The sequence below is a fragment of the Oncorhynchus keta genome, chromosome 23 (genome assembly GCF_023373465.1).
Source record: "Oncorhynchus keta strain PuntledgeMale-10-30-2019 chromosome 23, Oket_V2, whole genome shotgun sequence".
Lineage (NCBI taxonomy): Eukaryota > Metazoa > Chordata > Actinopteri > Salmoniformes > Salmonidae > Oncorhynchus > Oncorhynchus keta.
Window position 1 is genome coordinate 45210277 of NC_068443.1, and position 25255 is coordinate 45235531.

The 25255-nt window shown below is 41.8% G+C and overlaps 1 protein-coding gene and 1 long non-coding RNA gene across 26 annotated transcripts; one reads left to right on the top strand and one right to left on the bottom strand.

Moving 5' to 3' along the window:
- The first annotated feature begins 11858 nt into the window (after window positions 1-11858).
- Window positions 11859-14722, top strand: LOC127911071 (uncharacterized). Of its 25 annotated transcripts, none has more exons than XR_008077544.1 (4): window positions 11859-14111; window positions 14167-14362; window positions 14439-14536; window positions 14579-14722. It is a non-coding gene; the product is annotated as an uncharacterized LOC127911071 (long non-coding RNA). The 25 variants fall into 25 exon arrangements; XR_008077537.1 differs by having other exon boundaries at window positions 14439-14522; window positions 14565-14722; XR_008077550.1 differs by having other exon boundaries at window positions 14439-14522.
- On the bottom strand, window positions 14452-21887 carry LOC118402429 (myoneurin-like). The gene is made up of 3 exons (XM_035800615.2): window positions 21322-21887; window positions 21119-21179; window positions 14452-15730 (listed from the first exon to the last, which is right to left on the bottom strand). Exons 1-3 carry the CDS (start codon window positions 21697-21699, stop codon window positions 14751-14753), a joined length of 1419 nt encoding a protein of 472 aa, XP_035656508.1. The 5' UTR covers window positions 21700-21887; the 3' UTR covers window positions 14452-14750.
- Between the last annotated feature and the right edge of the window lie 3368 nt (window positions 21888-25255).

The window sequence follows — 25255 nt, forward strand, 5'->3', positions numbered from 1 at the left end:
GCACGCAGTGTACTCTAATCACTTGAAGTCCCTGTATAGGCCAAGGCCGGACATCTAGATTTTATGTTGCTCATTATAACATTGTGATATGCTGTTTGTTGTCTCCTCACGGTAGCGCACATCGAACCCCTATAAAAACACGTGTCAAAACTTTGGTGAAGCCTCCTTAAAACAGGTTCATCCTGTTGCAAAATACCGTCAAGAAAGATCATTACGGTAACAGAAGAGATGCTCCTGGACTCGGGGAGATCGAGATAAAAAAAGGCGGTAACTGTTGCCCACCAGTTTTCAATTTGTAACAAATTCTTTATTCCCATCCTTATATCCATTGGTATGACTGGTTTGTATAAGTTATTGTTCATAGAAATGCACCAGCCTCATGTCCAAGACTCCTTATATATAATAATAATATATGCCATTTAGCAGACGCTTTTATCCAAAGCGACTTACAGTCATGTGTGCATACATTCTACGTATGGGTGGTCCCGGGAATCGAACCCACTACCCTGGCGTTACAAGCGCCATGCTCTACCAACTGTGCTACAGAAGGACCACAAGTGTAGCGCTATCGTAAGTACATTTCCAACATATTTCTAAAGGAAATGATTTATCAGCCAATAGGCATTACCCAATGGACAAAACAATGTCCTATCTAAGGTCTGGACTTGATTTTATCAATACTGATTCTAGATGTTGCCCTGTGTCTCAACTTTCGGTTGGAGGAAGTGGGGTTGCTGCAGGGAAGAAGAAGACTCCTCTTCGCTTTCGAGGAAGATTGAGGAGGTGGTTCTTGCTGCTGACTCCTGCCGCTGTGCGTCACCAGCAAATCCTTCAGCAGCAGGTGCCGAACTCCAAGCCCCTGCTAGATGGGCCGAGGCTCTTCAATTGTCCCATTCACAGTGCGGCACCAGGTGGTCTTTGGCATTACGGCATTCTTGGCTATGGAATTCGGTTCCATCCTCAGAACGTTTCCGAGACAAGGAGTGTTCTTTGAGTTTACGTCTCTTATACATCTGAACTGGTCTTGTAGAAGTCCTGGTTTGAGACCTTGTCAGGCCTTTGGAAATGGTTGTGGATATGGAGTTCATGTCAGTCTCGATGATTCTCCAGCTTTAGCTGTAGGACTGATTTCCCATTGTTGTTGTAGATGTCTTTGGGCTGTATTGATGCATATATACACGTCCCGGATGTTGTCAGGAGTGTCTCACTTTGTTGTCGTCTGTGCTGGATGTCTTTTTAGAGGTGGAGTTTTCTTTGCAAGGTATGTAAAAGCAGTTAACAGGTTTTTCCATTCCAAGCATTACTCCATGATGTTTCTTAATGTAAATATGTGGTCCATAAAGCCAGATTCTGGAGCCAGCTTGTGCTTCACACAGGGTCTGTTCAAAGGCAGAAGTACAGTAACCGCTTATTCTAGCAGGGATTCGAAACGTGTTAACATTGTAGATGACTTCAGAAACAAACAGTGTTTGTCGGTGCATAGTAAAAGATCATTTGGGGTTGAAGTTTAAAGGTTGTGCAACATCAAAAAACATGTTGTCCTGGTTGTTAAGTCCTATTTGGTAAAGGCCAGTTGAAAGTAGGCTCAGCAAAGTATTCTATTGAAAAAAACAGATCACACCGGCATATAATCTACAGGCTTGGGTTTTACTGTTTTAACCTCAAACATGAAGAAAATAATCAAACTAATCCACTAAAAGCGTGATTGACTGTAAAAGTGTAGCGTTGCAGGTCTTTGTGTATTATAAATACCGATCAGCATTGTTAACCGAGGAGTTCCGGTGTCTAGTTGTGTGTAGGCCTGCAGCACCCTTATAGTATAGGATTCATAAGCGCTTTTTAAAACACAAAGTGTATCGTTCAGTTGTTTGCTAATGAATCAAACATAAGATTTTCTAATTGTTTTACTCTTTAACATTATGTTATACTTTATACCATGTGATTTTAAATCAACCCTGGAGTCCTGAAGCCACTCAATTTCACTCTGGTCTAAATATACTTATATGGATTTTTCTCCCATTTTTTTGTTGATACAGCAACAATGAAAGAAACAGTCAAACGCTGCAAGACAATCATTGGATACAAGGTCTGCGTGTAGCAATGCCTCTTCCCATCTAACCAGTGTTTAAAATGTAGGGGGCCTTGATACACAGACACATTGATTAATGTGGGCTCCAGGAAGCCTTGGAGTATCTCAAAACTACATCTGACTAAAAGGGTGTAAATTATTGGTTTTGTTTAACATGGAACTGTGTTTGTCTGTACGTTATTACATATGTAAATTAGTCACAGGCGATATCTCTGACCTCTTCTCTATGTTCGCTACATACTTCAGTCTGACACCATGCCCAAAGTCTGCAAATGGATTTTGTCCCCCCACACCAAACGCGATCACGACATGCAGGTTGGGTATCAAAACAAACTCTGAACTAATTATATTAATTGGGGGACAGGTCGAAAAGCTTTAAACATTTATGGCAATTTAGCTAGCTATCTTGCTGTTGCTAGCTAATTTGTCTTGGGATATTGATAGGTGAGAACTGTCTGTTAATTGAATGATTAGAATATCTGACAATTAATCCACACATAAAATGGTCAACCGAATCGTTTCTAGTCATTCTCCTCCTTCCGGGCTTCTTTTTCTTTGTTGGACTTTATATGACGATTGGCAACTTACTTTCATAATAAGGTGCATTACCACATCCGACCTCAGTTCACCTTTCAATCACCCACGTTGATATATGTTCCTAAAAACCAATGAGGAGATGGCACGTGGGTATATTAAAACCAATGAGAAGATGGCACGTGGGTATATTAAAACCAATGAGAAGATGGCACGTGGGTATATTAAAACCAATGAGGAGATGGCACGTGGGTATATTAAAACCAATGAGAAGATGGCACGTGGGTATATTAAAACCAATGAGGAGATGGCACGTGGGTATATTAAAACCAATGAGGAGATGGCACGTGGGTATATTAAAACCAATGAGAAGATGGCACGTGGGTATATTAAAACCAATGAGAAGATGGCACGTGGGTATATTAAAACCAATGAGAAGATGGCACGTGGGTATATTAAAACCAATGAGAAGATGGCACGTGGGTATATTAAAACCAATGAGAAGATGGCACGTGGGTATATGCTTCTTAAAACCAATGAGGAGATGGGAGAGGCAAGACTTGCAGTGCGTTCTGTGCCACAAATAGAACTTATATTTTAGCGCCTGGCAATGCAGACGCTCATTGGCGTGCGCGAGCAGTGTGGGTGCAATGATAGCATGTATGTGTACATTTATTTTGCAATGCGTGACGCGACCGCTGTGGTCAGCATGTGAGACTGTCATCGTTGAAGTCGATTGTGGATGTTTTACAACAACAAAAGATCTGTGATTGTTTGTTTTCTTGTTAAATGTTTATGTTACATTTGTTTATAGGTTGTTTGTGTTACACAATAAAACTATTTTGTGGTTTTTAAATGCATTGCGTTATGTAAGTTCAACATCTTTTTCAGCTGTCAGTGGTGCGAAAGACACATTTAGGTTCAATGCATTATGTTGTGCAACTGACTAGGTATCCTCTTTCCCTCCTTTCTTTCTTCAGATTTAATTCATTTACATGTGTTGGAAGTATACAAGTAGACAATATCGTAGGAAATCAGGGCAGCAAAGTTATCCAAACAATAGCATTCGTTTCATTTATAACTTTTCTTACAAACGTATGGGGTGAACAGAAGCACAGTAGCAGTTACTGAATTTATGGCACTCACGGATAAAGTTCTTAATTTTAACAGAAATAAAGCAAAAGGAAAATATACAAGACATAGAAAAATACATTTTATTTTCTTCCCACCAACTGACAGAACTGTAACTCTCGCAGTTGCCATATCAACGGAGTTGATTGGAATTTGTTTCAGTGCAGCTCATATCAACAAAACCAGTAGACAGTGAAATTAAAAAATCCATTAAAGCGTTGATATTTTATCTTGAGTTACGAACCAGAAGAGTTTTGTCCTCAAAGTGCCTGTGAGAGGAAGGTACAACAATATTGAGACTCAGCCACTGTGAGTGTCCTCAAGGCCGAGGAGGTGTTGAAGGTACCCCACGGGGGTCGGGGGGAGGCGATGGTGGGAGTAGTCCTCGCGGGCGAACATGAAGACGCCGCTCGTAACGGGAAGTGCAAGAAGTCGTATATCATGACGCGGAGCTCCGGGTGATGCCGCAGGTATGAGGCATGCTTTGCCTTCAACTCCTCCTGTACATTCCTAATAGTGTGTGTATCTGTGTGTCTGTGTATTTGCGGCTCAGCTGGCCAGGTGCCTAAACAGGAACAGGATGTGATATCACACAAGGAGAAAGAGATGAGAAGAGCAGTGGTCCCAGGTTTCTCTAGTCTAGGCCGGGTTACTGTAAAAGCATTTTGTGACAAAAGAAAATGGCCATGTTTAATTTTGCTTGATTGATTGTGTAAGTGGACGTGATGTAGGAAGTAGCAGTGCCAACACTGCCAAGTGGCTGGGATGTCTTCCCCCGAGTCCACTGTCTCCTCCACCCCAAACACCTCCAAGAGCACCACTCCCACCGCCTGCACCCCAGCTCCCTTTGACCACACAAACATGGTCATCCCCAGGCTATTGCACACAGCGCATATAAGCTTGGGATATCAACCACTCAAAGTTGGCCTTACTGGGAGTGACCATAGAATTCTATGGGACCTACTGAGTAAAGTGTTTGTCAGTTAATCACAGAATGGTGAGGTGTACGTACCTCTGCTTATGGTGTGCTAGCATACGGGGGATGCTTAGGTGGAAGTTGTTATGGGAGATGATTGGTTGGTAGATTAAGGCGATTAAGCCAATGCCTATGTGCTGGGATATTCTCCTGGCACTCTGTATTGGCTAACGAAGGCCAAGTTTGACACGTTGGTCAACCAGACTCTTCACGCATTTGGGCGGAAATGTCTGGGAATGAGATGAAAACAAACTGATTAAATCAAACTGAGAACACACATCAACTTCATAGAACAGTGAACACACTAATCTCTAAAAAACAACAACTGGTATGAGTATTATGAGTAGGGCAGACTAAATCAACGGACACACCCACATATGTGGAGGTCATGTTTTTCAGGATGCTCTTCCTCAGAGGGCACAGCATCAGAAGCAGCAGGCTAGAGCCCTCACACACTAACCCATTCAGAGAGGACAGAGGGTAAAACACAGTCCGCCTTCTCACTTACCACCCCCCTCCCCCCCTTAGAGCCTTCAAATACATCACCTCTAGAAAGCACATTCGGAAACACTCACTCTGCCCCCTTACCTTACACAACCTCCTTACTAGAGTTGTTGTGGTGACCGTATTACTGGCCTCATGAAGGCAGTCAAATTCCACGTAACCTTTTAGTCACAGCAATTAGGCTTCTTCAAGCTCTGATGCTGCTGATGGTCATTAGTAGCCTGCCAAACTTGCTAACTGCCTGGTACTCAGGACTCTATTGTCCCTCTAATCACTCTGACATCAATGCAAATGTAATAGGACATCGAATCAAACACTTCATGAGAGATCACGAGCTCATGTTGCGCAACATTTCTATTAGCTCTGCAACTGCATGAGAAAACAGAGTGATGGCATCTATTGAAAAGAGGAGGATCCCATCAGCTTTCTATAGGCTTGGCCTGCTATATTTATTTCTCAACTTCTCCTAATATTAAGCACATTGCTTATCTATACAACAGGAGTATAGCCTACCTGGCTGGCATGCAAATGAACCACGGGAAAAGCATCCTCCATTTGCAATTGAAGTGCATAGATAGTATTATTTTCCCTGCCCTTGTTGAGACAGGTGCATGATAATGGTCCATTCTAAAACAAAACAAATTTCACACATATATTATTTAGAATAGTCTGATGGGTGACAATATTAGCCTATCACTTGTAACTTTTTCTAATCATAGGCGCATACCTCATGTAGACCATAGGCCTACAGTTGAAGTCGGAAGTTTACATACACCATACACATTTCAACTCAGTTTTTCATGTCATTTGATCCGAGTAAATAATTCCCTGTTTTAGCTCAGTTAGGATCTCCGCTTTATTTTAAGAATGTGAAATTTTAGAAAAATAGATGAGAAGGATTTATTTCAGCTTTTATTTCTTTCATCACATTCCCAATGGGTCAGAAGTTTACATAAACTAAATGTGTATTTGGTAGCATTGCCTTTAAATTATTTAACTTGGGTCAAACGTTTTGGGTAGCCTTCCACAAGCTTCCCACAATAAGTTGGCTGAATTTTGGCCCATTCCTCCAGACAGAGCTGGTGTAACTGAGTCAGGCCTCCTTGCTCATTTTCTATAGGATTGAGGTCAGGGCTTTGTGATGGCCACTCCAATACCTTGACTTTGCTGTCCTTAACCCATTTTGCCAAAACTTTGGAAGTATGCTTGGGGTCATTGTCCATTTGAAAGACCCATTTGTGATCAAGCGTTAACTTCCTGACTGATGTCTTGAGAAGTTGCTTCAATATATCCACATAATTTTCCACCCTCATGATGCTATCTATTTTGTGAAGTACACCAGTCCTTCCTGTAGCAAAGCACCCCCAAAACATGATGCTGCCACCCCTGTGCTCCACTGTTGTGATGGTATTCTTCGGCTTGCAAGCCTCCCCTTTTTTCTTCCAAACATAACAATGATCATTATGGCCAAACAGTTATATTTTTGTTTCATCAGACTTGAGGATATTTCTCCAAAAAGTATGATCTTTGTCCCCATGTGCAGTTGCAAACAGTAGTTTGGCTTTTTTATGGCGGTTTTGGAGCAGTGGCTTCTTCCTTACTGAGCGACCATTCAGGTTATGTCGATATAGGACATGTTTTACTGTGGATATAGATACTTTTGTACCTGTTCCCTCCACCATCTTCACAAGGTCTTTTGCTGTTGTTCTGGGATTGATTTGCACATTTAGCACCAAAGTACGTTCATCTCTAGGAGACAGAACGTGTCTCCTTCCTGAGAGGTATGACAGCTGTGTGGTCCCATGGTGTTTATACTTGCGTACTATTGTTTGTACAGATGAACGTGGTACCTTCAGGCGTTTGGAAATTGCTCCCAAGGATGAACCAGACTTGTGGAGGTCTACGAATATTTGTTCTGTGGTCTTGGCTGATTTATTTTGATTTTCTCATGATGTCAAGCAAAGAGGCAATGAGTTTGAATGTAGGCCTTGAAATACATCCACAGGTACACCTCCAATTGACTCAAATGATGTCAATTAGCCTATCAGAAGCTTCTAAAGTCATGACAACAATATTCTCGAATTTTCAAAGACGTTTAAAGGCACAGTAAACTTAGTGTATGTAAACTTCTGACCCACTGGAATTGTGATAGATTATTTAACTTATAATCACTGTGTCTGGAAACAATTGTTGGAAAAATACTTATGTCATGCACAAAGTAGATGTCTTAACCGACTTGTCAAAACTATAATTTTTTAACAAGACATTTGTGGATTGGTTGAAAAACAAGTTTTAATGACTCCAACCTAAGTGTGTGTAAACTTCCGACTTCAACTGTCAATGCCTGGACTACTTTAATTTCGGTGAACCTCTTATACAATGGGTTAAAGTTATGTACAGCAACCCCAGGTGTAAAATAGTAAATAATGGTTACTTCTCACAAAGTATTGAGCTGTTAAGAGGAGTAAAACTAGGCTGTCCATTGTCTCCATATCTACAGTGCCTTGCGGAAGTATTCGGCCCCCTTGAACTTTGCGACCTTTTGCCACATTTCAGGCTTCAAACATAAAGATATAAAACTGTATTTTTTTTGTGAAGAATCAAGAACAAGTGGGACACAATCATGAAGTGGAATGACATTTATTGGATATTTCAAACTTTTTTAACAAATCAAAAACTGAAAAATTGGGCGTGGAAGGTGTATATTCTCTTTTAATGAATGAACAAATGAAACGTGAAGCTATACAAAATACTGCTGAAAGGCAACTACACATAGTCAAGATGCCACAAACTCAAATGAGGAAATGGCTACCTAAATATGATCCCCAATCAGAGACAACGATAAACAGCTGCCTCTGATTGGGAACCATATCAGGCCACCATAGAAATACAAAAACACCTAGATGACCCACCCAAGTCACTATCACGCCCCAACCAACACAGAGAAGAAATAGCTTACTATGGTCAGGGTATGAAATCTACATTGTAGTGAAGACATCAAAACGATGAAATAACACATATGGAATCATGTAGTAACCAAAAAAAGTGTTAAACAAATCAAAATATATTTTAGATTCTTCAAAGTAGCCACCCTTTACCTTGATGACAGCACACTCTTGGCATTCTCTCAACCAGCTTGAAGGAGTTCCTACATATACTGCGCACTTGTTGGCTGCTTTTCCTTCACTCTGTGGTCCAACTCATCCCAAACCATCTCAATTGGGTTGAGGTCAGGTGATTGTGGAGGCCAGGTCATCTGATGCAGCACTCCATCACTCTCCTTATTGGTCAAATAGCCCTTACACAGCATGGAGGTGTGTTTGGTCATTGTCCTGTTGAAAAACAATTGAGTCCCACTAAGCCCAAGCCAGATGGCATGGCGTATCGCTGCAGAATGCTGTGGTAGCCATGCTGGTTAAGTGAGCCTTGAATTCTAAATAAATCGCAGACTGTGTCACCAGCAAAGCACCCCGACACCATCACACCTCCTCCTCCATGCTTCACAGTGGGAATCACACATGCAGAGATCATCCGTTCACCTACTCTGTGTCTGACAAAGACACCGTGATTGGAACCAAAACTCTCACATTTGGACCTATCAGACCAAAGCACAGATTTCCACCGGTCTCATGACCATTGCTTGTGTTTCTTGGCCCAAGCAAGACTCTTCTTCTTATTGGTGTCCTTTAGTGGTTTCTTTTCAGCAAATCGACCATGAAGGCCTGATTCAAGCAAGTCTCCTCTGAACAATTGATGTTGAGATGTGTCTGTTACTTGAACTCTGTGATTTATTTGGGTTGTAATCTGAGGTGCAGTTAACTCTAATGAACATATCCTCTGCAGTAGAGGTAACTCTGGGTCTTCCTTTCCTGTGGCGGTCCTCATGAGAGCCAGTTTCATCATAGCGCTGGATGGTTTTTGCGACTGCACTTGAAGAAACTTTCAAAGTTCTTGAAATTTTCCAGATTGACTGACCTTCTTGTCTTAAAACAATGACGGACTGTCGTTTCTCTTGGCTTATTTGAGCTGTTCTTGCCATAATCTGGACTTGGCCTTTTGCCATCTTCTGTATACCAACACTACCTTGTCACAACACAACTGATTGGCTCAAACGCATTATGAAGGAAAGAACTTCCACAAAATAACTTTTAACAAGGCACACCTATTAATTGAAATGCATTCCACCTCATGAAGCTGGTTGAGAGAATGCCAAGAGTGTGCAAAGCTGTCATCAAGGCAACGGGTGGATACTTCGAAGAATCTCAAATATAAAATATATTTTGATATGTTTAACACTTTCTTGGTTACTACATGAATCCATATGCTATTTCATAGTTTGAATGTCTTCAGTATTTTTCTACAATTGTAACGTGAATGCAGCGTGGTTATGGTTGAACATCTTTAATAAAGATGATAACGTGAACAATATACATATACAAAATACGAAAACATGGAAAAACCGAAACAGTCCTAACTGGTGCAAAAGAGACTGGAAGAGACAGGAAACAATCACCCACGAAATACCACGAAATACCCAAAGAATATGGCTGCCTAAATATGGTTCCCAATCAGAGACAACGATAAACACCTGCCTCTGATTGAGAACCACTCTAGGCAACCATAGACTTACCTAGAATACTACACTGAACACAACCCCATCAATCTACAAAAACCCCTAGACAAGAAAAACACAATCACCCATGTCACACCCTGGCCTAACCACAATAATAAAGAAAACACAGAATACTAAGGCCAGGGCGTGACATTAACCCTTAGCCCCACCCATCTCTTTAAGGACTCACATAGGAGTCCATGGCGTGACAACAATGTAGAAAATAGTGAAAATAAAGAAAAACCCTGGAATGTGTCCAAACTTTTGACTGGTACTGTATTTTTAAATGAATGATTTGGCCAATTCCTTACATTTTCACATGTTTCCTGAAAATGCATCTAAACATATATATTTGAAGTATATTTTTTTTCAATATGGGATAGCCAACTACAGACACAATATGATCAATCAAAATGGTTTCTCTCCCGTGTGGACATTCTGATGTTTCTTCAGATAGCTCAGTTGGTAGAGCATGGCGCTTGTAACGCCAGGGTAGTGGGTTCGATCCCCGGGACCACCCATACGTAGAATGTATGCACACATGACTGTAAGTCGCTTTGGATAAAAGCGTCTGCTAAATGGCATATATTATTATTATTATTATAACCAGCCTGGCCAGCTGAAGGGTTTGTCTCCTGTGTGAACCCGCTGGTGAACCTGAAGATACTATGGACATGTAAAACTCTTTCTTGCAGAAGCCACAAACAAACAACAGTCCGCTTTCGAACCCTGCGTTGCATTTTATGTCCTGCACTGACATGTAGCGTTGGACTATGGCCACTTTTTGGCCTTGCTATGTTCTCTCTCATATTTCCTTGACTGTTAGCGAAAAGCCTCTCGGCAAGATATCCAAAGGCTTCACTAGCCTCGTAAGAAATGCAGGTTAAGTGGATGTAAATCATTACTATAATCATAATAATCATTACTGCTAGATTCATAGTTTTCTTCATTGGATCTATAAATCAAGCATCGCAGTCTCTGGTTTCACATTGTGAAATGCAAACTTAACATGTGTAAATATTTGTATGAACATAACAAGATTCAACAACTGAGACAAAAACTGAACAAGTTCCACAGACATGTGACTAACAGAAATGGAATAATGTGTCCCTGAACAAAGGGGGGGCCACCAGCTGCATTAAGTACTGCAGTGCATCTCCTCCTCAGGGACTGCACCAGATTTGCCCGTTATTGCTGTGAGATGTTACCCCACTCTTCCACCAAAGCACCTGCAAGTTCCCGGACATTTCTGGGGGGGGATGGCCCTAACCCTCACCCTCCGATCCAACAGGTCCCAGACATGCTCAATTGGATTGGGATCCGGGCTCTTCACTGGCCATGGCAGAACACTGACATTGCTGTCATGCAGGAAATCACACACAGAACGAGCAGCATGGCTGGTGGCATTGTCATGGAGGGTCATGTCAGGATGAGCCTGCAGGAAGGGTACCACATGAGGAAGGAGGATGTCTTCCCTGTCACACACAGCGTTGAGATTGACAGCAATGACAACAATCTCAGTCCGATGATGCTGTGACACACCGCCCCAGACCATGACGGACCCTCCACCTCCAAATCAATCCCGCTCCAGAGTACAGGCCTCGGTGTAAGGCTCATTCCTTCGACGATAAACTCAAATCCGACCATCACTTCTGGTGAGACAAAACCGCGACTCATCAGTGAAGAGCACTTTTTGCCAGTCCTGTCTGGTCCAGCGACGGTGGGTTGGGCCCACCGTTGTTGCCGGTGATGTCTGGTGAGGACCTGCCTTACAACAGGCCTACAAACCCTCAGTCCAGACTCTCTCAGCCTATTGCGGACAGTCTGAGCACTGATGGAGGGATTGTGCATTCCTGGTGTAACTTCGTCAGTTGTTGTTGCCATCCTGTACCTGTCCTGCAGGTGTGATGTTCGGATGTACCGATTCTATGCAGTTGTTGTTACACTTGGTCTGCCAATGTGAGGACGATCAGCTGTCTGTCCCGTCTTCCTGTAGCACTGTCTTAGGCGTCTCACAGTACGGACATTGCAATTTATTTGCCGTGGCCACATCTGCAGTCCTCATGCCTCCTTGCAGCATGCCTAAGGCACGTTCACGCAGATGAGCAGGGACTCTGGGCATCTTTCCTTTGGTGTTTTGCAGAGTCAGTGGAAATGACTCTTTAGTGTCCTAAGCTTTCTGTGACCTTAATTGCCTACCGTCTGTAAGCTGTTCGTGTCTTAACGACCGTTCCACAGGTGCATATTCATTAATTGTTTATAGTTCATTGAACAAGCATGGGAAACAGTGTTTAAACCCTTTACAACGAAGATCTGTGAAGTTATTTGAATTTTTCGAATTATCTTTGAAATACTGGGTCCTGAAAGAGAGGCGTTTCTTTTTTTGCTGAGTTTATGTTGTTGCTTTGGGTGAGCTGTGACACGAATGGGGCTCATTTCTGTAGCATAAGAGCGAGCTGGATCTTCAGAATCTGTTTCAGAGTGCTTCTTTTTCTTTATTCTCACGGAAAGTCACCAGTTGAAGTATCCTGGGGTAAAGAATGCGTTTGGCTGTTTCAGTACTTGGTGTCCATAAGAGTATCCCTCCTTCCGTACGCAGTGTGCAGCGTTCATACGCTGAAGCTTCGGGATCGTGCTCTCCCTCACTCCCTCTGCGTTGATGTGCGAATCAATCACATCCCTTTTGTCTTCATCATCATCACCTGATTCAAAACTGCCTATAGGAGGGGGAAATAGTGGATAATTGCCTTTTGGAGAAATCTTTCTATTATGGGGTTGGTATTTTCTAGTATAGCTAAACCATCCATTCCATTTGACTTTTTATTCCAGGCCTCCGTTGCACTTACTCTCTCTTTGTATCCTGTAGGCTTACGGTGTCCGGCTTGCCTTCACCATAGACTGTAGGGAACCAGATTCATCCTTTCTTAAAATGTTTCAATACCATATCAAGAAGAGCATGTAACTCTCAATTCCATAAAGTAACAATAATGTAAGGACACATTAGGAAGAACTCAATATTATTCTCATACCAATGCTGCATTTTTAACTAGGGTGCCTGAAATCATAACATTTCCAAGATCCGATATTATACATTTTGTCATGTTTCTAGTCATCTTCCTAGCTTTGCTAATATACTATAGACAATATTGTTTTACAGGATCTTCCTCTTCTTTGCTTGGATGCTCTCCATCGCAACAAAATCAACTCTTTGCCAACTGGACTCCAGTGGTCATCAGCCTCTAAAAACACAAAGAGTAAAACATTGACCTGGTGTTTAGCTTTAAGTGGCAATACAGAATTGAGGAGAAAACCCATGAAAACTATAGAAATAACTACAGTGGCTAGTAGAATAGTGGTGATATAAATACATTGGTTAAATCATTGTAGGCTAATTGTAAACAGCCAGGAGTTGATGACTGGTCTCACTGGGATCAAGGTGATTTCTGACCGAGTGTTTGTGCGCTACTGACCCCTTTCCATGTCCTTGCGCATTACGCTTCTCCATGATTTGTATGATAAAGTGCGCGGTTTGTGAAAAGGAACTGAAGTCGACGTTGTGGCCGGCGAAAAGACTGACATCTTGTTATAACAACTTTCTAAACTAATCACAGACAAACAGCATTTGTCTACGAGTCAGTTGATGTTGTTATAGGGTTTCTATGGTCAGAACCATAACAGTTGTGACAAGAGGCTCCAACCTAATCTAAACGAAGAAGCCTTCCGCACTGCAAGACTGCGCGACAGTATTACGTCAACCGCGTTTCAAAATGGTTAGCCAACGCAGTTGTTTTTGAAAATCATCCACCATGGACCAGAGACGTACACCACGGTCTGAAAATGGTTATTCGAATAATAATTCATCCATAGAAATTAAATTATAACTAACAGTACATTTAGGTTACTATGCATATGATATGTCTGAGGGTCTCTCAGCATTTTTGAATCGAGGATACAGAGATACAGAGGTGCGAGATAAAGATGATTATCCGCCATTTATTTCAACAAAACCTTGGATCTAAACAACATCTAAACACAATTGTTGTCAAGAGATACAATGTAATACTGTTCTATTTAATTCTGTGGATTGACCTACACATAACAATATCATAATGGAACATGAAATGGTCATCTTTTCAAAGTCTAAACATTAAACCTAAAATTGCTAAATATGCAAATAAATTGTAAACGACACTAAAGTGAAAACAAGCATTTACACTCCCCAGGTAACATTCCCCAGGTAACACTCCCCAGGTAACATTCCCCAGGTAACACTCCCCAGGTAACACTCCCCAGGTAACACTCCCCAGGTAACATTCCCAGGTAACATTCCCCAGGTAACACTCCCCAGGTAACACTCCCCAGGTAACACTCCCCAGGTAACACTCCCCAGGTAACATTCCCCAGGTAACACTCCCCAGGTAACACTCCCCAGGTAACACTCCCCAGGTAACACTCCCCAGGTAACATTCCCCAGGTAACATTCCCCAGGTAACACTCCCCAGGTAACACTCCCCAGGTAACACTCCCCCAGGTAACATTCCCCAGGTAACATTCCCCAGGTAACACTCCCAGGTAACATTCCCAGGTAACAGGTAACATTCCCCAGGTAACATTCCCCAGGTAACACTCCCCAGGTAACACTCCCCAGGTAACACTCCCCAGGTAACACTCCCCAGGTAACACTCCCCAGGTAACACTCCCCAGGTAACATTCCCCAGGTAACATTCCCCAGGTAACACTCCCCAGGTAACACTCCCCAGGTAACACTCCCCAAAATACCCTAAATAGATAAAACATGTCATTTTGATCCAATCAATTTCATTCAGTTTCCCATTGATTTGTATGCTTTTGAACAGTAAATGGTTAGAAAGTGCACTCTAATGCATGTAACTTTTGTTTTAACTTTACAAAGGTCTCACATTAGAGTGGTGTTTCTTCAGGTGTAACGTGAGACTGTATTTCACTATGAAACTTTTCCCACAAAGTGTACACGCAAACGGCCGTTCTCCTGTGTGTACACTCTGGTGAGTTTTCAGATGGGCTGACTGGGTGAACCTTTTCCCGCACTGGGCACAACTGAACGGCCGTTCTCCTGTGTGAATCCGCATGTGCACCTCGAGGTTCTGAGACGTCATCAGACACTTGTGACAGAAAGGGCAAACGAAACGCTTCTCCCTGCTGTCAGCGCTCCCTTGGATCTCGCTCCCTTGGATCTCGCTCCATTGGGGATGGTTAGACTGTTTCTCATACATGGCAAAACTCATCATGTCGGGTCCATCGAAATTTGATGCTGTGTTCATTCCCTGTGTCAGTTGACAGTGATCGGGACTCATGCCTGAGATATTTTCGAGGTTTTGTTGGAGCTGAGAGAAAGTAATCTCTGGCTTAGCCTGTTTGTTCCACGTAGAGCACACGTCCATCTCTAATTCAATAGGCTGAGAGTCACTAATGTCGATATCCCTCCTATCGCTGTGAGTCCCTACTTGACTGCTAAAGGTGACAGCTGATACAGTGGGAACAAGCGGAGGCTCTGGGTGGACCACAAGCACATCAGAGTCTGTTTTTGAGGCATAGGAGCAAACCAGCTCCACTGTCTCCATCCCATTGCCCCCTAAGTGGCCAGAGGAACCAGGCTGATTGGGGGTTTCATGCAGTGTGTATTGAGGGCCCAAGATCACCCGTTTCCCAATACTTAATCTAGATGCAGGGCGTTTGAGATTCTGCTTCAATGTCTCTTTCCTTTGCTCACCCTGGAAGATACTGTTATCTTCATTCCTTTGCCAGTCAATCTTCCTGCTCCTGAACTGTGCTGGGCTGTTCCCTTCCTTTCGGGGGGATGTATGGGGAGCCACACTATCTCCTCCCACGGATGACACATTAACACCTGGAGGAAAATATCAAAGATTAATAACTACATAGAGTAGAACTGCATGGTGGTAGCTAACTTTCTGAATGGTTTTATAGGACACATTATACCAGTAGGAGGGGGTTATGATTAACTCATTTTACCCCACTATCTGAATCTGAGAACATAAACAACAAAATCACCCTCTCTCTCAAACAAAAATAAATGCAACATGCAACAATTTTGAAGATTTTACTGAGTTACAGTTCATATAAGGAAATCAGTCAAATGGATGCATGGATGTCCCTCAAAACTTGAGACATCTGTGGTATTGTGTTGTGTGACAAAACTGCACATTTTAGAGTGGCCTTTAATTGTCCCCAGCACAAGGTGCACCTGTGTAATAATCATGCTGTTTAATCAGCTTCTTGATATGCCACACCTCTCAGGTGGACGGATTATCTTGGCAAAGGAGAAATGGTCGCTAACAGGGCCGTAAACAAATTTGTGCAAAAAAAATGAGAGAAAAGATGGCGCCGAAGAACATGGCTGACGTTTTACATTCTCCCAACCAATTGTGCAATTTAGTTTTTTTGCATTTTGTGTAACATTTTTTAAAACTCATTGTGTACATAATGTTGCTGCTACCGTCTCTTATGACGCTCGTCGGATGTTGCAGGGCTTGAAAACTATTATGGACTACAAAAGGGAAACCCAGACGCAAGCTGCCCAGCGACGCGCGCCTACCAGACGAGCAAAATGCCTTTTATGCTCGCTTCGAGGCAAGCAACACTGAAGCAGGGACGAGAGCACCAGCTGTTCTGGATGACTGTGTGATAACGCTCTCGGTAGCCGATGTGAACAAAACCTTTAAAACAGGTGAACATTCACAAAGCCGGTGGGCCAGACGGATTACCAAGCCATGAGGTCGAAGGAATTGTCCGTAGAACTCAGAGACCGGATTGTGTCGAGGTACAGATCTGGGGAAGGGTACCAAAAAATGTCTGCAGCATTGAAGTTCCACAGGAACACAGTGGCCTCCTCCATTCTTACATGGAAGAAGTTTGGAACAACCAAGACTCTTTCTAGAGCTGGCTACCCAGCCAAACTGAGCAATCTGGGGAGAATGGCCTTGGGTCAGGGAGGTGACCATGAACCCGATGGTCACTCTGATAGAGCTCCAGAGTTCCTCTGTGGAGATGGGAGAACCTTCCAGAAGGACAACCATCTCTGCAGCACTCCACCAATCAGGCCTTTATGGTAACCAGACGGAAGCCACTCCTCAGTAAAAGGCACACGACAGCCCGCATGGAGTTTGCCAAAAGCCACCAAATGGACTCTTAGACCACGAGAAACAAGATTCTCTGGTCTGATGAAACCTTTGAACCTGAATGCCAAGCGTCATGTCTGGAGGAAACCTTGCACCATCCCTACGGCGAAGCATGGTGGTGGCAGCATCATGCTGTTGGGATGTTTCTCAGCAGAAGGGACTGGGAGACTAGTCAGGATCGAGTGAAAGCTGAACGGAGCAAAGTACAGAGAGATCCTTGATGAAAACCTGCTCCAGAGCGCTCAGGGCCTCTGGGGGCGAAGGTTCACCTTCCAACAGGACAATGACCCTAAGCACACAGCCAAGACAATGCTGGAGTGGATTCGGAACAAGACTCAATGTCCTTGAGTGTCCCAGCCAGAGCCCGGACTTGAACCTGATCGAACATCTCTGGAGAGACCTGAAAATAGCTGTGCAGCAACGCTCCCCATCCAACCTGACAGAGCTTGAGAGGATCTGCAGAGAAGAATGGGAGAAACTCCCCAAATACAGGTGTGCCAAGGTTGTAGCGTCATACCCAAGAAGACACGGGGCTGTAATCGCTGCCAAAGGTGCTTCAACAAAGTACTGAGTAAAGGGTCTGAATACTTATGTAAATGTATATATCAGTTTTTTTGTACTTTATACATTTGCAAAAAAAAATAAAGAAAAGGGTTTTACTTTGTCACTGTGGGGTATTGTGTGTATATTGTTGAGGGAAAAAAACTATTTAATCCATTTTAGAATAAGGCTGTAACGTAAATACACAGTTTCCTGATCTTTCTTATATATCATAGTTTCCTGACCCTTCAGAACAAACGTTCTTCAGATTGTTTTTGTTGACTATTTTGTTATCCATGTATGAAGCTGTTATCCAATGCGTTTCTATGGGCTAACAGCAGTAAGGGCAAATTCAATGTTTCATCAAATACATTTTTTAAGATTTTTTTTTTTTATACATAAAATTATAAATCAAATGGCTAACTGATCCTTGGTATGACCATCTTAAAACAATTCCAGGATGAGTTGTTAGTATAAAAATACATGTAATTGTATTATATTGACCATCTTAAAACAATTCCATGTGTTAGCCTCTTCCTCTGTGGTTTTATTAAAATGATTTCCTAGGCTTTTATAGCCATATAGTCTAGTTCGGAAATTAATGTTTTGTGATAACTGCACTGGGATTTTAATTATGTTTGAGAACAAAATGTTTTTTTGGTTAGGGATTTTTTTTTAACCTTAAGGACTCCAAATCTGAAATGTTGAAGTGAAGAGAATGTATAGTCAAGGAGGAGAATAATTATTATGTCAAGGATTTTTCCCCCCTCCAGAAATAGAGGCATACTAAGACAAAAGAAATGTGACACCGTGTGTAAATGATAACACATTAGCGCAGGAAATGAAGAAATGTATTAAAATACTGGAAGTGAATGTTAGAATTAAACAATTAACTATGCAAATGAGTAAAGTAGTATTCATTAAGGAAATGCATGTCTCTAATAAGCACCTGTTGTGTTCAGTGATTTAAAAGGTTAATCTACCCCCAGAAATAAAAAAACATGAAACTCCTCTGTCAATTTGATAAAAGCCTATAAAAAAGCCTAAATACTAATTTTCCCCATGATTTAACTTCTGGTCTGCTTGTGGAAATCAGGAAATGGTGTGCACTTGATACTTACATCCGACTTTTGCCCTAAGGATACGAAGATCGCATTGAAAAGACGGGGGCCATCCTCACAAAAGTCGCTTGGTGGTCTGTATATGTTCAGATCTGTCTGACCTCTTCAGAAGGTGGTCAGGCATGCATTGTGTGCGGATTTCACCTCAGTCTAGACGCAATCAGGCTACCGAAAGCGCATACAGTGGGAGACGTCAACAGCACTCCTCCCACAAGTCTCCAGAAGATGTGTTTTGGGACAGAGGGGCACCTTTTAATTACAATGTTGTAATATATATATATATATATATATATATTTGGGGTTAGAGTCATGCTAACCTGTTTGCAATTCCTTTGGCGTTGCTCGCTCGCTACATAGGTCAGCTGGCTAGTTAGCTACAATAGTTAGCTACTGCCATCAGTTGTTGTGTCATCATATTTTGCCTGTTCCACCGTTTGTAGAATGCATAGTGGCATTTTAATATAGCATGGGAATAGGGAATCCAGACACACCGTGGACACCTTTAAATGTTGGTGTAGATGCATGACGCGTCTGGAAGTCTATGAACAGAACTCTATGATCAAAATACTAAAGCTGCATGAACTGTCAAGTCCATGTTGTGTTACTACCATGTTGTTGTCATGTTGTATTGACAACTCCATTGTGTCCTCCTCCCAGAGCGCTAAGAACCATGGCGTGATCCTGGACAACACCCTGTCGTTCTCAACTAACATCAAGGCGGTGGCCCGTTCCTGTAGGTTCATGCTCTACAACATCCGCAGAGTACGACCCTGCCTCACACAGGAAGTGGCGCAGGTCCTAATCCAGGCACTTGTCATCTCCCGTCTGGATTACTGCAACTCGCTGTTGGCTGGGCTCCCTGCCTGTGCCATTAAACCCCTACAACTCATCCAGAACGCCGCAGCCCGTCTGGTGTTCAACCTTCCCAAGTTCTTTCACGTCACCCCGCTCCTCCGCTCTCTCCACTGGCTTCCAGTTGAAGCTCGCATCCGCTACAAGACCATGGTGCTTGCCTACGGAGCTGTGAGGGGAACGGCACCTCAGTACCTCCAGGCTCTGATCAGGCCCTTACACCCAAACAAGGGCACTGCGTTCATCCACCTCTGGCCTGCTCGCCTCCCTACCACTGAGGAAGTACAGTTCCCGCTCAGCCCAGTCAAAACTGTTCGCTGCTCTGGCCCCCCAATGGTGGAACAAACTCCCTCACGACGCCAGGACAGCGGAGTCAATCACCACCTTCCGGAGACACCTGAAACCCCACCTCTTTAAGGAATACCAAGGATAGGATAAAGTAATCCTTCTCACCCCCCCCCCTTAAAAGATTTAGATGCACTATTGTAAAGTGGCTGTTCCACTGGATGTCATTTACATTTACATTACATTTAAGTCATTTAGCAGACGCTCTTATCCAGAGCGACTTACAAATTGGTGCATACACCTTATGACATCCAGTGGAACAGCCACTTTACAATAGTGCATCTAAATCTTTTTAGGGGGGTGAGAAGGATTACTTACCCTAAAGGTGAATGCATCAATTTGTAAGTCGCTCTGGATAAGAGCATCTGCTAAATGACTTAAATGTAAATGTAAATGTATTGCTGCCATGCTATGTTGTCGGCTTAGGTCTCTCTTTATGTAGTGTTGTGTTGTCTCTCTTGTCGTGATGTGTGTTTTGTCCTATATATTTTTTTATTTTTAATCCCAGCAAGAGGCCTTTTGTCTATTGGTAGGCCGAAAGAATTTGTTATTAACTGACTTGCCTAGTTAAAAAAAGGTTAAATAAAAATAAATGAATAGACAGGGCGGGAAAGCAACGCTGCTCTCACTCTGGGTAGATATGCCGTTATAGCTCAGTTGCAAAGACTAACTGCAAGTTGAACTCTGTGTGACGGAGTCCTAAATAGATAGTGCAGTTTGTTTAGGTGATTTTACAATCTAGCTAGCTACTTCACATGCTGAAATTGACTTTGGTATTATTGTGTGTAGCTATGTTTTCTAGCTAAATACCTAGCCTGGGAGAGAGAGAACATTGCATTGTGGGTTTGTAGTAGACTTGAGCTGCAACAGATTTCACAAAATATGTTCACATTTCTATCAATCTTGTTATTACAACAAAATGAAACATTTGTTCACAAAAAAACATGTTCACATATTAGTGTTATTTAATTAACACTGTTACCTAATATGAATTAGTGGTTTGAAGTGGATTATCCCTTTAAACAAATAAATGCCAGTGCTATTAATTGAAGTTTTACAGCATCTTCATACTGTACTGTCTTTGCTATAACTAACGAATCTGGGAAACCCAAAACTAAACTCTTGCGTAATTGCATCAGATGCCAGTTACTTTAAGTGTGTCTGTCTTCGAGAGATTAACTGATCAACATACCTTCTTCGTCATTCTAGAACAACACCACAGATCTGCACTCTATTTACCTTCCTCATGTGTGTCACTGTCCTCGGAGTCCTCATCTTTGATAAGTACCACATCGGGTAACTGCAACAAATCATCATTTGAACGCAAACAAAAATGAACATAATGTACAATTCTGTATTATTGTTCAATGAGAATTTAGTGGATAAACAATACACACGGGGGATATAGATAGCTTCTGAAAGACTTGAATATGGACACTTACCTCCTCTTCTTCTTCTTCTACAAAGTAGCAATCTCCAGACGTTATTGTTATCCCATTACTTTTATGACATGTGTCCTCCTGCTGCGACAGTTTTGGATGAAGACCTTCACCTACTGGGACGGGTTCAGTAACAACAGCTTGAGTTCCAGCTTTTCCATCGATTCCTCGCGCAATTATAGACTCAATCAAATGCAGTTTCTTCTTGAGGTCCTCGTTTTCCTTGTAGCTCCTTGATATTTCTAATTGCAAAATCGCATAACCTTCATCCACGACTTCACATATGTCCGCCACCGCTGCATTGGTCAACGCCCCCATGATGGACGCTAACTGCTCGTGTAAAGCCTTGGAATTCCACATGGGTCCGGGTATTCTGCTCATTTTCAGGACTAGTCTGTAGTTACAGTTAATCGTTTATTGATACTTGAAAATATATCATAATATTTGGGTGGTACTAAGGATTTGGAAATACCGATGTGTGAAGAGTTCGTCCATCGGGAGAATAGCTTGCTAGCTGGCTAGGCTACAAACAATAGGAAAGGGGCGAAGAAGAGATACTTCCTGTACCCCACACTCAGTTTTCAAAATAAAGGTTTTAAACAGCAGCCTTGGTGCCTAATAATCGGCATACTGTTCCCAGTTGTTGGCCACCTTACTATTTTGTTCAATTACAAGATATATCCGTAATATTGTATTCAACAAAAACCCCACACCAACCTCATCTCCGAAGTGTTTACTGGATAGTTGAAATAAATTAATTTGCTGGTCAATTTTTAATTGCTTAACCCCGTGCGCCCTCATGTGGACTCGTAAAAATAGTTATGCAACAACAAACATATTTACAACAGTTAATAATAACAAAATATACATTAGTATAAATCATTTACATATAATCAAACGTATCTGCATTGACAAACAATGAAAACACTGTGTTGGAGTTTGTGTTGCAGAGATGTACTTGGAAATATAAGGGAAGAAATACACAAAAAAGAGTTGAATAAATATACAACAAACAAGCATAGTTGCCCACACTTGGGTTTTGTTGGTAACCAACCAACCACTATATACTGCAGGTGACCACGTTTACATGTGCACAGTATTAGTAGTAGTAGCTCATATCCCGCTTAAGGTCGCATTCGGGATAAGCCGTTTGCGTGCACCGTTGATATCCCCCTCATGAGTATCTATGAATAATCAGAATTATTCCTCAGTTAAATTGGTTAAATGGAATAGTAACTGAAATATTGACACTGACACTGGCACTAAACCTATAACCGCTCACATGCAGCGTAACACTGTTATGCAAGCAGACAGTATTTCAACCACAAAATATGCACCCATATGTGTTTAGCCATTTTCCATTTTCTCAGCATTTGATTTCCTTAAAACTGGTCAAGCTGATAATATCTGGACATTTTGGACCAATCATTCCACTGTTTGGGAGTTATTGCGTTTTCTCCCCGGTCCCCAAACGAAACAGACAACTTTACCATTAGATTACTAATGCATTCATTCTATCGATGTAAGACAGTATTCTGGTGAGCACTACTTTATTTAGTCTTCTGGAGCAGCAAGTTATGACAGAAGAGAAGCATGTATCTAACTATAGTTGACAAACAAATGGCCTACGAAATGTCTAAAATTATAATATGGCCTACCAAATGTCTGAAATTATAAGGAGAAACTTGTCTAAATTAGGGGTGAAAGTAGCCCGTAGTAAATTAATTCTAGTAGGCTAAATTATTGTATTTGTCACATACACATGGTTAGCAGATGTTAATGCGAGTGTAGCCAAATGCTTGTGCTTCTAGTTCCGACTGTGCAGTAATATCTAACAAGTAATCTTAACAATTTCACAACAACTACCTTATACACACAAGTGTAAAGGAATGAATGAGAATATGTACATATAAATATATGGATGAGCGATGGCCGTGCGGCGTAGGCAAGATACAGTAGATGGTATAGAGTACAGTATATACATATGAGATGAGTAATGTAGGGTATGTAAACAAGATGCAGTAGATGGTATAGAGTACAGTATATACATACGAGATGAGTAATGCAGGGTATGTAAACATTATATGAAGTGGTATTGTGGTCAGTATGTTGGCAGCAGCCACTCAATGTTAGTGATGGTTGTTTAACAGTCTGATGGCCTTGAGATAGAAGCTGTTTTTCAGTCTCTATGTAGATATTCCATCTGGGTTCGACATGCCACAGTATACCGTTTTAGATCAGTGTATCCCAGGCATCTTATCCGGGTTTCTCATAACCCGGGATACAAGCTTCTTCGGGTTATTGTAAACAGAATATGATGTTTATATGCATCAACTAAAAAACAGAATACTTGAGTACCCCAAATAATAACAGGATATTGATGTCCATGTAAACGTTGTCAATGACTTATATATACACTAGATGACTAAATGGGGGCGCTGTGTTGAAGCCAAAGTGCCTCCATCTTGGCACTCCTCCACCGTTGTAAAATATTTTGGAAGGTATAGAAATTAATTTATTAAGGTCTACATTTCTTTTTGCCACATGTATTATATTACAGACACCTTAATGCGTACTTTTAAACTATATTATGTGCTCTAAACACAAAAATATATAAAACAATTTTCCTTCAATTATAATTTGTAAAGATTACTAATGTTACTGTCCACACGACAACAACAAAAATACTTAAATACATGTCATTTTGTCCTTGAAACATTTAATTGAAATACTGTAGAATTCCATTCATTCCTATGGAGGACTGCTCCTACTGGGGAGTACCAATATGAGCGACCGATGTATTCAAAGCCTCCCAATGTCCAGTACATAGTAGGCACAATCCACGGTTTATATACACTACAATTAAACGTTTGGGGTCACTTAGAAATGTCCTTATTTTTTTAAAGAAAATCTCATTTTTTGTCCATTAAAATAACATGAAATTGATAAGAAATACAGTGTAGACATTGTTAATGTTGTAAATGACTATTGTAGCTGAAAACGGATGATTTTTAATGGAATATCTCCGTAGGCGTACAGAGGCCCATTATCAGCAACCATCACTCCTGTGTTTCAATGGCACGTTGTGTTAGCTAATCCAAGTGTGAAACTTTTGAATGGTAGTGTACATCATTGAGTGGAACCCCTGCAAGAGGCTTTATATACATCATTGAGTGGAACCCCTGCAAGAGGATATATTTCTATCATTGAGTGGAACCCCTGCAAGAGGATTTATATATATCATTGAGTGGAACCCCTGCAAGAGGATTTATATATATCATTGAGTGGAACCCCTGCAAGAGGCTTTATATGCATCATTGAGTGGAACCCCTGCAAGAGGCTTTATATATATCATTGAGTGGAACCCCTGCAAGAGGCTTTATATACATCATTGAGTGGAACCCCTGCAAGAGGCTTTATATACATCATTGAGTGGAACCCCTGCAAGAGGCTTTATATACATCATTGAGTGGAACCCCTGCAAGAGGCTTTATATACATCATTGAGTGGAACCCCTGCAAGAGGCTTTATATACATCATTGAGTGGAACCCCTGCAAGAGGCTTTATATACATCATTGAGTGGAACCCCTGCAAGAGGCTTTATATACATCATTGAGTGGAACCCCTGCAAGAGGCTTTATATACATCATTGAGTGGAACCCCTGCAAGAGGCTTTATATACATCATTGAGTGGAACCCCTGCAAGAGGCTTTATATACATCATTGAGTGGAACCCCTGCAAGAGGCTTTATATGCATCATTGAGTGGAACCCCTGCAAGAGGCTTTATATACATCATTGAGTGGAACCCCTGCAAGAGGCTTTATATACATCATTGAGTGGAACCCCTGCAAGAGGCTTTATATACGTCATTGAGTGGAACCCCTGCAAGAGGCTTTATATATATCATTGATATATCACGTAAGCTGAGCCAATA

Coding starts and splice junctions, on each gene's coding strand:
- LOC118402429 (XM_035800615.2), bottom strand. CDS start 21,699: ATGAGCAGAATACCCGGACCCATGTGGAATTCCAAGGCTTTACACGAG. Junction 21,180..21,321: donor TAGAAGAAGAAGAAGAGGAG/GTAAGTGTCCAT, acceptor GATTTGTTGCAG/TTACCCGATGTGGTACTTAT. Junction 15,731..21,118: donor CAGTGACACACATGAGGAAG/GTAAATAGAGTG, acceptor ATTTTCCTCCAG/GTGTTAATGTGTCATCCGTG.